The 14850-nt window shown below is 44.3% G+C and overlaps 1 protein-coding gene across 1 annotated transcript; it reads right to left on the minus strand.

Annotated features, from left to right (window-relative positions):
* Positions 1-2652: 2652 nt before the first annotated feature.
* On the minus strand, positions 2653-13753 carry LOC131456307 (FHF complex subunit HOOK-interacting protein 1A-like). The gene is made up of 18 exons (XM_058624552.1): positions 13532-13753; positions 12074-12125; positions 11404-11631; positions 9703-9886; positions 9406-9627; positions 9161-9323; positions 8880-8991; positions 7857-7958; positions 7685-7741; positions 7520-7606; positions 7064-7231; positions 6894-6973; positions 6422-6594; positions 6233-6344; positions 4591-5756; positions 4035-4216; positions 3834-3954; positions 2653-3320 (listed from the first exon to the last, which is right to left on the minus strand). The coding sequence occupies exons 3-18, from the start codon at positions 11506-11508 to the stop codon at positions 3076-3078; spliced, it is 3279 nt and encodes a 1092-aa protein (XP_058480535.1). The 5' UTR covers positions 11509-11631; positions 12074-12125; positions 13532-13753; the 3' UTR covers positions 2653-3075.
* Positions 13754-14850: the final 1097 nt, after the last annotated feature.

Consider the following 14850-nt stretch of genomic DNA (forward strand, 5'->3'; position numbering starts at 1 on the left):
TAAAGACATTCCAAGTTACCTATATGGGCCCTAAAGTCACTATCGGGGTCAACCTTTGTTGTCTTACTAAAGCTGAGTCATGGATGTTTTGGAAATGTGTAAAAACGTGTGGGAACCCTGCTTCTGGAACATTTCCAGAACCTTGTGGCAAGAGGTGGAGTCTGGCCTGAAGTTCCTGAGGTTTAACTGTGGCATTCATCTATAGCCTCGCTTGGATTAAAAAGTCTGGAGCAACATCTGCAACACATTTGTGTCCTTATGTTCACAACATGTCCAGACTGCCGCGCTGTGGCCAATGTAAGGCGGCAAAACAGAAACAGGGATCAAATGTGAACTTCCTGTTGCTGTTGGCCTTGCGTCGAGCTCCTCATTCTCGTCCAGAAGAAGAAACTCTGCGTTCCAGTTTCCAAAAAAACTTCACGGTGGTTAGAGTTAATGACGTGGTGAGGTGTGATCAAGAGTGGAGTGGTAAAAACAGGAAGGCAGATCGAGTACCGATAGAGACAGGTGCTAGCAGTGCTAATGCTATCCAGCAGACCTTTGTAGAAGAAAATAACACCTTGTGGTTGCAGCTGGGGTTTTTTTCTGCTGACTCGTTGTCCCCTAAAGTGGTTATAGATTCAGGGTCAGGTTGTCAAAGATACTTTGTGCTTCTGTTTCATTTCACCGTGTTTCCATGTTTGAGCATTAATTTCAGGAAAGTAAAATAAGCCTAATTTCTGGACCAATCTTCTAAATGTTTGTGCCTCAAATTAAAGAGAAAGTTGGCAGAAGAAAATAAAAGTCTGATTCTAAATCTAAAAGAAGCTTAAATTACGAGTAACAAGCTAAAACAATGCTTTTAAGCTGGGGACTGATCCGCACTGACGCTCTTACATTTTGTCCAGTTCTTCCTCATTTGACAGATTCTTTATTTGATTAAGATCAGCTTAAGAATATTTGGTATGGGTTGCCAAATCATCGGCACGATAACCTAAAAAAAAACAGAGCTCACATTAAAGAATTTCATTACACTGTATTCACAAAAACAGTGTTTGTGCATATTAATTCAAAAAATCTTGACTTTTTTTGTAGTCAGTATACGCCTTACATCACCTAGACTACATGGCTGTGTTAACGTTATAGCTAAATCACTAACTAGCATAGTTTCCATGCTTGTCTATGCTGGTTTCTGCTGGTCTATGCTGGTTTTATGCTCGTGGACCTGCATAGACCAGCATGGACCAGCATAGACCAGCATAATGATGCTGGTGGACCAGTGTAGACCAGCAATATGCTGGAGTATGCTGGTTTTTCTAGCAGGCCATGGTTCGAACAAGAAAACGATTCAAAACTCCAACGTCAGTAACAACAATAGAGACGCGATGTGCCATAAAGGTCACAGACCACTGGACAGGTTTTGCCTACAGAGAGGGGAAGTGACTCACGGTGACAGGAAGTAGGTAGGACATCAAAGAAGTGGGACAACATTCAGTTCCTTCTCCTGAGACCTTTGGGAAACTCAAGTTATCCATATTTAGCATCGGTTTGGTAACTGTTTAAAACACGTGGCTTTAGATGAATCAGCAAAAAAAAAAAAACACATTTATGATAATATCATGGAGACAGGTGCCAACTCCAACCCCCCATACATTTAAAGCACAGCTGTTTTTGTCTCTCCACACACTCACCCAGCAGAGTCCACAGCAGCAGGTAGACCTTCATCATCACCATCATCTCCATCTGCTCCTCCAAAATCCAGACCACTGGCTTCAGGTTCTCCAGCTGACGGGAGCAGGTCTCCGTTATCTTTCTATCATGTGTCGCCACTGTATGCACAGAGACAGGAACCAGCAAACCACAGACAGAGGCGCAGACGTCACCACCACACCTACTGTGTCAGCTCACATCATGAAGCTCAGATTCAGGAACTGGGGAGGAACGCAGCTTCACGCTCAGAGCAGTCAACGTGAAATCAGCTGTAAAGTCGGGTCCCCCTTAGGTTCTCCTCAGGTTCTCCTCTGCTGCAGGAGCCTCACAACATGTTCTTCATGTCTGTGGAGGTAGATCTTCATGGCTGCAGCTGCAGGTTTGGACTTTAACAATAATCTACATAAGGTATGTCTGAGTAGAGATTTACCGGCGGGTGGCAGCACTGCGTGACCCCGAGGCCTGGCTTTGGTTGTTGACATGAAACGTAGGAAGTGAAGATCGCAGACTCTGATCCACTGTAGGTCAAAGGTCACGATTTATTTATACAACACATTTTTCTTAAAAAAACCAAACCACAACAGTGTACCATGTTTCATATTTGACCTGAACGCACCACAAATAAGACAAGTCACATGATTTACACGTGATAACAATAAACAACAATAAATCAGATATTTTCAATGGAAGAAACATTTGAGTGTCTGATTGTCACTGGTCGATGTAAGGCAACGATATGACACGACAGATTAACGAGGGAAAAATGTTACATTGTATAATATTGACTGTGGTGTGTAACGTGATAGATTATTGTTTGTTTTTTTATTTTTGAAACAGTTGGCAAAAGAAAACTAAGAGGAAGTTGAAAATGATTCCAAAAATGAGAATGAAACTTCTCCATGACTGTGTTTTATGTGCTGGTTTTAACGTATGGTCTTTAAAATATTAATCGGACTATGACTCACATCATCCAGGTATGTTAGTCCGACTAAGACTAGCTTGATTATAATCAGACTGAAGTGTTTACGTGACCGAATTATTGTCTTCGTCTTTGACTAAAATCTGACTTTTAACGTCAACATAAACACACTGACCTGAGACGCTTTACCTTCACCTCTCCATGTAAAACTAATCCCGTCGGAATATGGTTTAAGACCATTAACATCATCGGGTATTTTATTTTTTAAAGATTAAAGAAATAAAGTGTAGAAAACTATTTGCACTGACCCGACAAATGTGTAGACAAATAACTTTCGTTAACATAAATACAATGGAAATATTCAAGTGCAGCCAGGAATATATATATATGTACTGTACAAATCTATGCAAAGACCCTCCATAATCTGGTCGGTGAATCAGATTATTTGTGTTTAGTGCTGTTGTTTTTCAGGGCCTCTGGTTTTCAGAACAGTCCAGAGCGACGCTGTGCTCCTGGGCAACGGCGGCGAGCTCTTTGAGAAACTCGGCATACAGGACGATGGCGAACACTCGGCTCTTGGCTTGCGGTGGGATCGCAGGGCACGGCGGCAGAGCGCTGACAGGAGGCGGGGCCACACAGTTCCTCACAGAGCCGTTGGGAAGACGAGGCTCCTGGGGGACAACGCTGGCGCCGCCCTGAGACTCCAGGGACTCTGCGGGACATGAGGACACGTGATACTAAAGGTAAATCATGAGAAAGTACAAAGTCTTTGTGTTTTAAGAGAGAGAATATGCAAACTAGCTTGTAAATCTGCTGCCACTTTAGTAATATGACGACAAAACTGCTTGTTGTATAGTTGCCAGATCATCTGAAATTCCATCTAAACTTTTCTTAAAAAAAGATTTAGGGTGGACTTACGCCTTTGTCATTATATCACAAGAAATACTGTTAAGAAGAAACTGTTCCCTGTTCTTGCTCCTTTAGCAGAAGCTTCCCAAATGTATTTATTCGTCCAAACTATAACCTATAAAAACCTGTTAAAGCTTGAAATGTACAACCTAAAGTGATGGACACATGGTCCAGCAGAGGGTGCCATTTTTCGGGTTTTAACACCAAACAACAAATCTGCTGACTCATCTGTTAGCGTAGCAGTTAGCTCCGCCTGCAGTGGCGGGCGGCACCCACTCGTACCACCTAGTTTAGCTTGGTTTTTGAGTTCATTAACCTCTAAACTTGCTGTCCTGGTCTTTGGCCAACAAGAACCTCCAGGCCTGAGCGACCAGACCTGGGTATTCTGGTCTGGACGCCACGTAGCGCTCAATCTGATCATGAACCGACACCAACACCTACACAGACAAAAATAAATAAGTAAGTGAACGAAGCTCTCTTTGACAAATAAGAAGTAAGATTAGGTAAACGTGATTACCTGATACAGCGTGCGTACGTTGGTCTGGTTGTGTTTTGTGTCCGTGCCGAGCAGGAATGACCGCAGCAAAGGTTGTGGGTACGACGCCAGCTGGGCCAGGATCCCTGTGACCAGCAGGTTCACGGCGATGGAGTTTTCCAGAAGGTTCTCCAGGCGGGACAACAGGACACTGATGAAGGGACCTTAGACACCATCGGAAAACCATAGGTCAGAGTGTGCGAATGAACATGTGCTTGGTTTAATACGTGATAAATGTTTTAGTGTAATGTATGTGTGATTTTTCAGCTTCTTAAATGTGAATATTTTCTGGTTTCTTTTTGAGGTTCTGACATTCATTGTGAAAATAATCATGATAATGTGTTGTGGCATCATAAACTCTCTAATGTAAGACTGTCCTCTAAAAGAACCCTTGTTCTCCAGCTGTAGCTTGGACATTAAAGGCCATGTTATACTGGTATCAGAGCGCTGATGCAAGAAAAACCTCTTAATGGTTTTTCTCAGGAATTTTTCCCCCTCAAAGCTTCTTAAATCACTTCATTTGTGAACAGAAACAAACCTGTAAAAGGAACTCCATATCTCCTCGTCTCCTCTCCTTCTTTCTCCTCCTCCTCTTCCTCCTCGCTGTCATCCAAGGAGGAGCTAAAGAATGACTCTTCTCCAAGCCCCTCGTCGTCTTCCTCCTCCAGTTTCTGCCTGAGGGCTCGGACCCGCCTCCTGAATGTGCTGATGTTGTCGGTGATGTCGTCAAAGTCTGGCTCAGCCCCAAGAGAGAGCATGAGCTCGTGGTACTGAGACAGGAAGCCGTTGTTGTCGGGCAGACTGAGAGACCTCGCAGTGGTTTCAGAAAGGAAAGTAGAACGTTGCTCAGCTTCTTTGTGGCTGCTGGGTAACGTGTTTGTCAGTGGGTGGGATGGTGTCAGATGTTGTTTTTGTTGTTTTGTGTGATTGACAGTCGTGAAGTTATTCAGGCTGCAGCTTTTCTGAGATGATTGCTCGTCCTCAGCGTTATCACATTCCTCGACGATGTGACTGTTTTTGTTGAATCCACTGGTGAAGGCTTGTCTTTCCTGCTCTCCTCGCACATCCGACCTGTTCTTCTCATCTTCCTCCTCCACCTCCTTTCCGTGATATTCGCCCCTGCTCTTTGCTAACATCGCCGCAACTGTCGACGTCATTGTCATGGATGCTCTGTGGCCATATTTGATGCTTCGGCGTTGATTCGCTGCCATGATTCGCTCCAAAATGGCTGCCTTTGTGTCCTTCTGGGCGACAAGATCGTAGACCAGAACGTCGTCCTGAAACTCTGATTCCTCTACGTATGAACCGTTCACCAACTTGATTGCACTGCGTCTCATCTCCTGGATGTGCTGAGGAGGTAGAGGAGGAGCAGGCACCGGCACACATGCACCCACAGTCACGCCGCCATTTGCGAGCCCCGAGTTTGTGGTCGCTGATGAAGAAGGTTCATCATCTGCAAAAATGTCATCATCCCACTCCAACTCCAGGGCAGAACTGACTGTTCCTGTCTGTTTGTCTGAAGAAGAGGGGGTCGGCGAGATGGCCAAGGACGGAAGACTTGTGACTTGCTGTATGATTTCTTCTTCTTCTTCGCCGTCTTCTTCTTCTTCGCCGTCTTTTATGTCACCCCCAGGTGTGTCTGATCGGGATCCCTCAGGCGAAGGGTTGATCCCGTCGTACGGGGCTGACCAGAGCCGACATGCCCTGCGAGAAACAAACAAAACTCATCACACATACAGAAGTTGGACAAATGAAATACTAGAGGGCTGTACGGCTTGTGAAGTGGTTAGCACTCTTGCCTTTGCAGCAAGAATACCCCGGGTTCCTGACCCGGTCAGAACAAGGGCCTTTCTGCATGGAGTTTGCATGTTCTCCCCGGTTTCCTCCCACAGTCCAAAAACTTGGGTGATTAGGCAAATTGGACACTCTAAATTGACCGCAGGTGTGAGTGCTGAGTGTTGTTGTGTCTCTATGTGGCCCTGTGATGGACTGGCTAACTTTGCAGGGTGTGACCTCACCTTTTGTGCCGAGATTGGAGGACAAAGCTAAGATAAGGTACATGGTGTGGTACATGGACAGTATTGACGTTATTGGACATAATCCTTCTTCAGTGGCCAGAAGAACCACTTTATTGCAAAGTTCCTTCCCTGATTTGATCTTTAAATATCAGACACACTGACCTGTGAGAAGTGGAAATGGCCTGTCGGGCATCAAAGAGGTAGTGGAGGTAGTTCACATCCATCAGGAAGTCCGACCCGCGCCAGTAACCGATGCTGTCCGATACAGACAGGTCTAACACAAACGAAGAAGATAAGTTGGTACGTGTACACGTGAAGGTTTTAAGGTACAGGTGTCTCAGGTGTCCTCACCTGCTCCTTTGGCCCAGTGGATGTGCTCAGAGTGGGAGTTTGTGTTGTGGAGGTTCACGGGGCACCAGGAGGGCATGAGGAGCAGGAAGGAGGTGGCGCTGGAGGCGTGGCAGTCCCTCTGTTTTAAGGATGAGAGCTGCTTCCTGGTCAGATGGCTGCACGGAATAAGGTACCTGAGGACACAAATGTTTGGCATGGTCGGGCACTGAGAACAATAGAGGACATCCAGCAGCTCTTTATTTAGACTGTGGGCAATAAAGGAATAAGGGAGTGACGTTTTTCTGCCGTGACCGCACCTTCTACTTTGGTACCACAAGGGAAGGGTGCCAAAGAATGGAACGGTTGGGGCTGGTTATTTCAGGTACTCAAGAACGCAAGAAAATACGTGCCGTACTGTACCAAACTATAAAACGGATAAAGATGACATCATAGCAGCTAGCATCAGTGTGACCAAAATCAGTTCAAATCTGACCTGAAGACGAGCTGCAGCATGACGTCCTCACAGAAGAGACCAATCAGAGTCCTGAACAGGGCCAGTGACACCGTACCCAACTGATGGACATACAAAACGTCTGTCTTACTTCATCAAATATGGAATAATGACATCAGCCTTCAGTGTGTGTGTGTGTGTGTGTGTGTTACCTGGAAAGGTGTGTTGACCCGGCTGACCAGTGTGTCAAGGATCTGCACACTGTCGTGCGTGTGCAGCAGGATGAAGGACAGGAAGATCTGGAGGAGGGCGGGCTCAAAGATGGAGCGCAGGAACAAGTCCAGGTACGCCGTCGTGGTCATCACCTCCTCCACCGTCAGCTGAGCACGCCAAAGAACGTCGATACACGCATGATAGTAATGTTTAATGTTTACACGTGATAACCGCAGCCTTGGTTTCGACATGTTCATAACATAAACAAGAAGAATTTTCTGAACATTCCGGTGAGAAGTGCAGCCACAAGAGCTCTGGAACTCACTCGGACACTACAGTATCTGGCAGGAGAAGAATGGGTGGAGCTCACATTAGCGCTCTCACGTACAGCCCTTTGTGCATGTCTGAACGCATGAACACATGTTATCAGTGAACACAGAGGTGTCGTTCAGTACCTTGTGCAGAGCAGGAGCCAGGACCGGAACTAGGAAGCCATTGTAGATGTAACCCAGCAACTGAGAGCGGACGGAGGGATGAGCGACCTGCAAGACACAGATAAAGCAACACTAGTTTGTTTTCATTGGCTGTGCCTTTGTTCAAAGCCTGTATGTTTACATTACCCTGGTAACGGCACTACAGAAGTCCAGTGAATGCAGGAAGTGGACGAGAGCCGGAACCTGTGGACCCCCGAACACGAGGTGACAGTGACGTTATTTGTCCAAATATCGTTGAATTTGAAAAGATAAATCTTTTTTTTTTTTTTTTCAAAAAATTTGTGGTCGTCATGGTTACCTGCTGCCAGTCGGCCTGCTCCAGGCAATGCCAGTCTTCACTGTAAACCCGGAGCCTGGCAGGAAGAGACGAGTACAGACCAGAGAGACCTGTGGCCAACACCTGTACACAGCACATTCACAACAGTTAATGCTCCTGTCAAATATGTAAATATGGAAGAGACTTTTAGGGTATTGAAGAGTTTCAAAGGTCTCGGGGAGTCTTGAAAAGTATTCTGTCTAAAAGGGTCTTGGAGAATCTTTAAGGAAGATATGTCCTGAAGAGTCTCCGAGTTTCTATTAGGTCGTGAAGTGTCTTTAAATGTCTGCAAGAGTCTTTGGTCTTGAGTTTTGGAGGTCTCGAAGACTCTAAAAACATGTAAGTCTTGTAGAGTCTTGAATATCGGAGTCTCTGAGAGTCTTTTATGTCATGAAGTGTCTTTAAATGTCCGCAAGAGTCTCTGTGATGGTCAACATCTGCATGTCTCCACAACGACAATACCAATCACGTGCAGATTTACTAATCCCTTTTGTGTTCGAGCCAATCTCACACTGATTTACTAATCTGCCTTGTGCGGAGAGATTGAGGTCAGAGTGAGGTCACATGAGTTTAAATCTCACACACACACACACACACACACACACACACACACATGGCTCATGCCTGGTCTTTTACCTGAACAAAGCAGTAACTGGCAGTGATGGAGCCAAAATGGCCAACACCAACAACGTTATTGTGTTAATGTTGTGTTTCTATTTATATTTTTTGAATAATGTTTTTCAACCATTTTCCCTAATATTTTTGTGTGCAGATAGCATATGCTAACAGGTCATTACACACACACAAACACACACACACACACAGTCCCTGAGGAAAAGTATGAGCTCATTAGTGTATTACATAACTGTGATAATGAGATTTCAATGAATGGAAGGAAGGACTTATTAGAATTATTTAAACACAGATCTGATTCATAAAAATATGAGTGACATCAGTGTGTGTGCATGCGTGTGCATGTGTGTGTGCGTGCGTGTGTGTACTTACAGGACAGAAGTACGTGTTCTCACTGATGTGTTGAGCGACTCGAGGCTCAGACGCAGACAGAGACATGATGAGCAGCAGAGCGTCTCTGGCCTGTTGACCCACTGAACCCTGTCTGAGACACACACACACAAACACATACAGTACGTATACATTAACATACACTGTGTGTATAAGTACATGAGTATGTATCTGTGTGTTTAACTGTGTGAATACTTATTAAGTATTAAGTATATACACCTGTGTGTGCGTGTGTGTATATATACACTTGTGTGTGTGTGTACCTGTGTGTGTATGGTATGAGCAGGGAGAAGAGGAGGAAGTTGGCGGCTCCCTGGTCTTCACTCGTGTGGAAAAACAGTTCGAGCACTGATGAATCTTTGACCAGAGCAACGCACAGCTGGTACAGCAAGAGGACAAGCTCCGCCTCCACCACACCGCCACTATCTGCCGAGGAAACGCAGCATGAAAACACTTCTCCGTGAACCCCTTAAACCTAGCGGAGGGTTCATCGTCCCTGGCTCCTCACCGGTTCCAGGTCCGGCACACGAGGCGAGCAGCATCATGAGAGGCCGGAGAACCGGTTTATGATGCAGCAGAGGCTGTTTGGCCTGAGACAGAAGCATCTGGTACATCCTGAGCTGCTCCAGCTTCATGTCCTCGGTGAATTGCCTCCTCAGGCTCCACAGGAACAGCCTCTCCATCACACCCTCCAGAACCACAAACTCCAGGATTGGACCCATGGCTCCTCCTGAAACCAGGACATGTCAGACTCTGTGGCACCTTGAAGAATTCTGGAGTTTGTTTGGTTTTATTGCGAGCTAACCTTTCCCCGCCTCTTCCTCCATCAGCAGGAATAGTATGTGTTCCACGTAGTTCTGGACGGCACTGGCTTCATCTGCCGGGATTGGACCGAGGCGTAAGGCTCCGGAACCACCATGACCAGAGAGAAAACTCAACGCGCCGGTGCTGCTACGACCTGGCTCGTGTTTCTCCAGGATCTTTACCACCTGCACAAAAGAAGGATGTAGAGAGAGAGACCACTTACTTTACTTTGAAGGGAAAGTCCATGTAGACATCACATGTCCCACCCCTTTCTCCCAGAAGCCAATCATCTGCCTTTTAAGGAAACCAGAAAATGGTTCTGCAGTTTGAGGTTCCTGACAGTTTTGAACAATACATGGACTAGGAAGTAAATAGACAGGATGAAATTGTTAGATTGTCAGGGTGGGAGGAGCCAAAGCCAGAGTTGAAGACATCATGTGACTCTGGTTTGAGCTGTTGTGGTTGTGTTGGCAGAAGAAGAAGCTCCTGTCGGGAACAGCATCCAATCAATTTGTAGAAAGTTTTAGGTATCCTTAGGTTGGCTGGCTGGTTGGTCTGTTGTTTGGTTGGTTGGTTGTTCTATTGGTTGGTTGGATGCTGGTTGGTTGTTTGTTTGGTTGGTTGGTTGGTTGTTTTTTTGGTCGGTTAATTGGCTGGTTGATCTGTTAATCGGTTGGCAGGTTGTTCTGTTGGTTGGCTGACTGGCTGACTGGTTGGTTGGTTGGTTGATTGGAAGAATAGTCTTTGGGGAAAATGGTGACAGGGAGAACATTCACAGAGGGTTTGTGGTTGACAAATCAATTCATGGAACACTTTTGTCTAAAATTTGGATTGACATTTGATTTCTGTAATGTCTAATTATATAAATACTGGAAAGGGAACTTGGCTTGTAACTTGGGGGTTCTCGGTTTGAGTCCCCACAAGGTGTGGGGTACCCCTGAGTTAGGTACCCAACTCTCATTGCTCCCCAGGCGCTGCTCAGTGGCTGCCTGCTGCTCCTAATTCTAGGAAGGTGAATACATGAATGAAAGGACAAAGATGCAATGCACTGTCTGGACTTCTGTTAACCTTTGACCTCTGAGATGACCACACACACACAATACTCTTGTACAAAGTGTGTGTTGGTTTTCTTGGCGGGTGTAGAGAGAGAGAGAGCAAGAGAGAAGTTTGTTCTAAATGGATTCTATGTTTGAGAGCCAAAGTCTGGATTAGGAACACACACACAGGCGTTGTCTGCCAATTCATTATGAGGGAAAAGGGACAAACTGAAGTGATTGAGAGACAGAAAGGACAAATAGAACATCGGATGAAAAAACGACAGTGAAGTGTTTTCTCTGTGGGAGGGTTGCCTGTCTGGTTCTTCTGTTGGGTGGTTGGCTGGTGTTTCTATTGGTTGGTTAATTGGTTGGTTGGTTTTTTTTTTTAACTGTTAGTCGGTTGGTTGTTTGGCTGGTTGTTCTGTTGGCTAGCTGGCTGGTTGGTTGGTCTATTGGTTGGTTGTTGGTTCATCAGGTAATTGGTTGGATGGTTACTGATTAGTTGGTTGGTTGATCTATTCTTCGATTGGCTAGTTGATCTTTTGGTTGGTTGATTGACCGACAGACCAACCAACAAACCAACATAATGTCCGGTGATTGATTGGGCAAACACTTACTTAATTGTGTGGATGGATTGCACATTCATTCATTCATTCATGTATTACCTGAGCCCAGTGGTTCTTGAACACGATCATGCAGGTCTCCGGGTCCACTCCTCTCAGTGTGAGAGACGTCTTCCGGTTGCCCCCGACAACCACTGAGGCCATCATCTTGACCAGCTGTTATGTGGCTACAGCATGTTCCACTTCAGTGTGTGGAGGGAGAGGACGTCCGCTGCTGCTCTCACCCCAGGATCACACCCCCTTCCCTGGGTTCAGCGGGCAGCTGCTGGCCTGCAGGGGGCGCACAGAGAGGACACTTCTGTCAGAGGTTCACATGGTGAGGAAGGAGCAGAGACAGTAAACAGCGCCCTGGGACCAGGCCGTCATCCTGGCAGTGGTGAAGGCCACGCAAACACTGCTGTGCTAACTTTCGATAGCCACCTACAGCAGCAGGTGTCAGCCCCGCCCACCATAAAACATGATGTGTGAGTCAGGCCAAAAAATAAAGTTTCCTGAGCTTGTTGTTCAGTGACCAGAGAACAGAAGGAAACTCTTCTCTGTCTCTGTTTTATCTCCGACGTAGCATTAACAGCCAACGGACCAAACAGGAAGTGAGGGTCGTCAGTGGCTATGAGGAAACAGGAAGTGTGGTCCGAGTATGTCTGAGTTGCACCCAGGGCGTTCCAGGACATTCCAGGAATTCCCAGGGAAATGACCACTATACTGTACGTACCACTGTGCTGCTGTGGAGACCACATGGACAAGCGAGCCTGTCGACTGTTGTCCTGAGAGAGAGAGAGAGAGAGAGAGACAGACAGACAGACAGACAGAGAGAGAGAGTGAGAGAGACAGACAGAGAGAGATTAGATGCCCAGATGGTGAAGGACAGATTTGTGTGTTTATGAGACACAGATGTTAATCCCAAACCTCCATCAACAAGTGTGTATGTGTCTGTGTCTGTGTGTGTGTGTGTTTGTCATTGGCTACATTTAAGGACAAATCTTCAAAACAACAATTAAATGGGGACAGTGTTAGGGACAAACACCTGCCGAAAAGTAGGAATGGAACCGTTTGTAAACCGCTCACTCTCCCACACCAAACCCCATAGAGAAAATCAGTGACTTTAACTCACGGGGACACAGGAGCTGCTGGTCTACTGCTGCCTTGTGTGGTCACTTTGTGTCACTGAGGTCAATCTGATCAAAGGATTTCAAAAACCAAATTAACAAAAATAACACTTCACACACTGGATCAACGACTCCTGTGTGCTGTGATGTTAAAATCACTGATTTTCTCTATGGGGTTTGGTGTGGGAGAGTGAGCGGTTTACATAAACGGTTCCTGTTGGAAAAGTCTGGTACCATAGATTTAAGACGACATAAGGTTTATAGATTAGATTAGATTATAGATTAGAGTGAGTCACTTGATTTAATGTCCCCACACTTGTGTGATATGTCACATGCCATCACACAAACCAAGGATTAAACACACACACACACACACTACTGACCTATTTATTTTTTTTTCATTTTATCTGATTGTGGTTTAATTTAAACCCTGATGATGATGACGATGATAATGAAGATGATGACGAAGAGCAGTCTGTTTTGGACGAAAGGCTCTGGACGTCGTTTTTTGTTTGTTGACACAGTTGCTTTGTTCTCATAGCTTCTCTAATCTTTGCTCTTTAACCAGCTGTTCGTTTTCCCTCACAGAGAAGATGAAGTCGACAGTTGTTGTTTTTCCATGAATACAAACACACTTCAAACACCTCGTTTGTCATTAAATCACCTCAAATGTCTCATCTTCTCAAAAGAAACATCCGTAAACCCAAATAAATTCAATGTTTTTTGAGGGAAAAAGTCAATAAAATCATATGAAAGTTTGTTATTTACAGTTTGACACATATTTTATTTGCTAACGTGAAGGGGTGGACTTTCTCCAGCCGCAAGGGGCAATGAAGTTTTATTTGATTGAAAATTTGATCTATTTAAAGTCATATCGACAACAATTTTGTCCTGAAATACACTTGAATGCACCATCGCACACTTGTAAAATGTTTTTTTATTCTTATTTTATATTTAATGTATAAAGTGTAATATAATTATTTTTACTCATGTTATATTACTTTATATACACAGATATATAAAGTATACACACATACACAAACACAGATAAATAATGGACTGACCTGCACCTGCAGTGAGCTCCTCCTTAGATAAAAACACACTTTCCTGGACTCTCTGTCTCTTTTATTGTCGCTTCTTCTTCCATGAAAACCCCAATAACAAAGTGGCTCCAAAACTCTGTCAATCTAAGAAATAAACGGATAAACAAAAAATAAACATAAACAAACAAACAAAGATAAAATCCCGAGGTTTCTGTCCAGAGCTCAGCTGTTCCTGTCCAGACTGAGCTGAGACTCACTGAGGATTTAATCCGCTCAGCTGTCAATCACTCCTGCTGGCTGCTAGGTAACACTGAAGCCCCGCCCACAAGGATAATAAAACACGCCCCGAAGAGAGACGGAGAGAGAGCAAGAGAGATAGACACTTAAAGTACATCAGTACATAATATTTCGTGCTTAATTAATTTCGAATTAATTCAAATAGAGTTTCCACTTAAACACATACAACCTGGTGTCAGTAATGTATGCCAAATTGTAGACAACACGTCACTTTGTATTTCAAAACTTAAAAAAATAGTGTCCACATGATGTGATATATGTGTCTCTGGGACGGGTATTATTAAAACGTGTTATTTTCTTAATGGGGTGTTGTGTTGATTAATATGAAAAAAGGGGGACTACAGCAATTACGTTTTTGTTTTCAATGTCAGACGTTATCCACCAGAGGTCAGTGGTGGATTGTCTCACCCGCTCCTGCTCAGATAGAAACACCAGTGCTGCTCTCTAGTGGCAAAACAGTGAAACTACATATGAGTGTTTTGGGTTTTTTGTGAAGTGAGAAATCAGTCAAATCCTGTTTTAGGAACAAACTCAAGAGGGATTTTTTTTACTCTGCTTTATCAAGATGAAAACATGTTGAAATGAAGCACAAATAAAGAAAATCACATATTTTATTTATAGATGACATCGTCTGCGAGTCTCGACATGTTAATAACTGTTTACAGCACAGTGTCTTCATCTTCATCGTGACCCACTCTCTGTAATCACTTTATTTTTGTCTCGTCATGGTTTCTTTGGCTTTATTCTGTTCTACACATGTAATAAACGCCATCATTTAGTCACCACTGCACATTTTTGTGGATATTTAACCTCTGTGTGACCGTAATGTGTCATATTTCTGTTCATTTTTGTTTTGAAACTTTTTTGTTTTGGTTTGTTTTGGCAATTTTGTCATTGTATTTTATGTCATTTTTCTTATGTTATGTTCTTAAAATGTTTGTCTCTATTTTGTCATTATACACAAGGTCATTTAGTGTCACATTTCCTCTCATTTTCAGTCTATTTGAGGTTGTTTAGCATGATATACCTGTAAATAACTGTCT

This window comes from Solea solea, chromosome 3, assembly GCF_958295425.1.
Source record: "Solea solea chromosome 3, fSolSol10.1, whole genome shotgun sequence".
NCBI lineage: Eukaryota > Metazoa > Chordata > Actinopteri > Pleuronectiformes > Soleidae > Solea > Solea solea.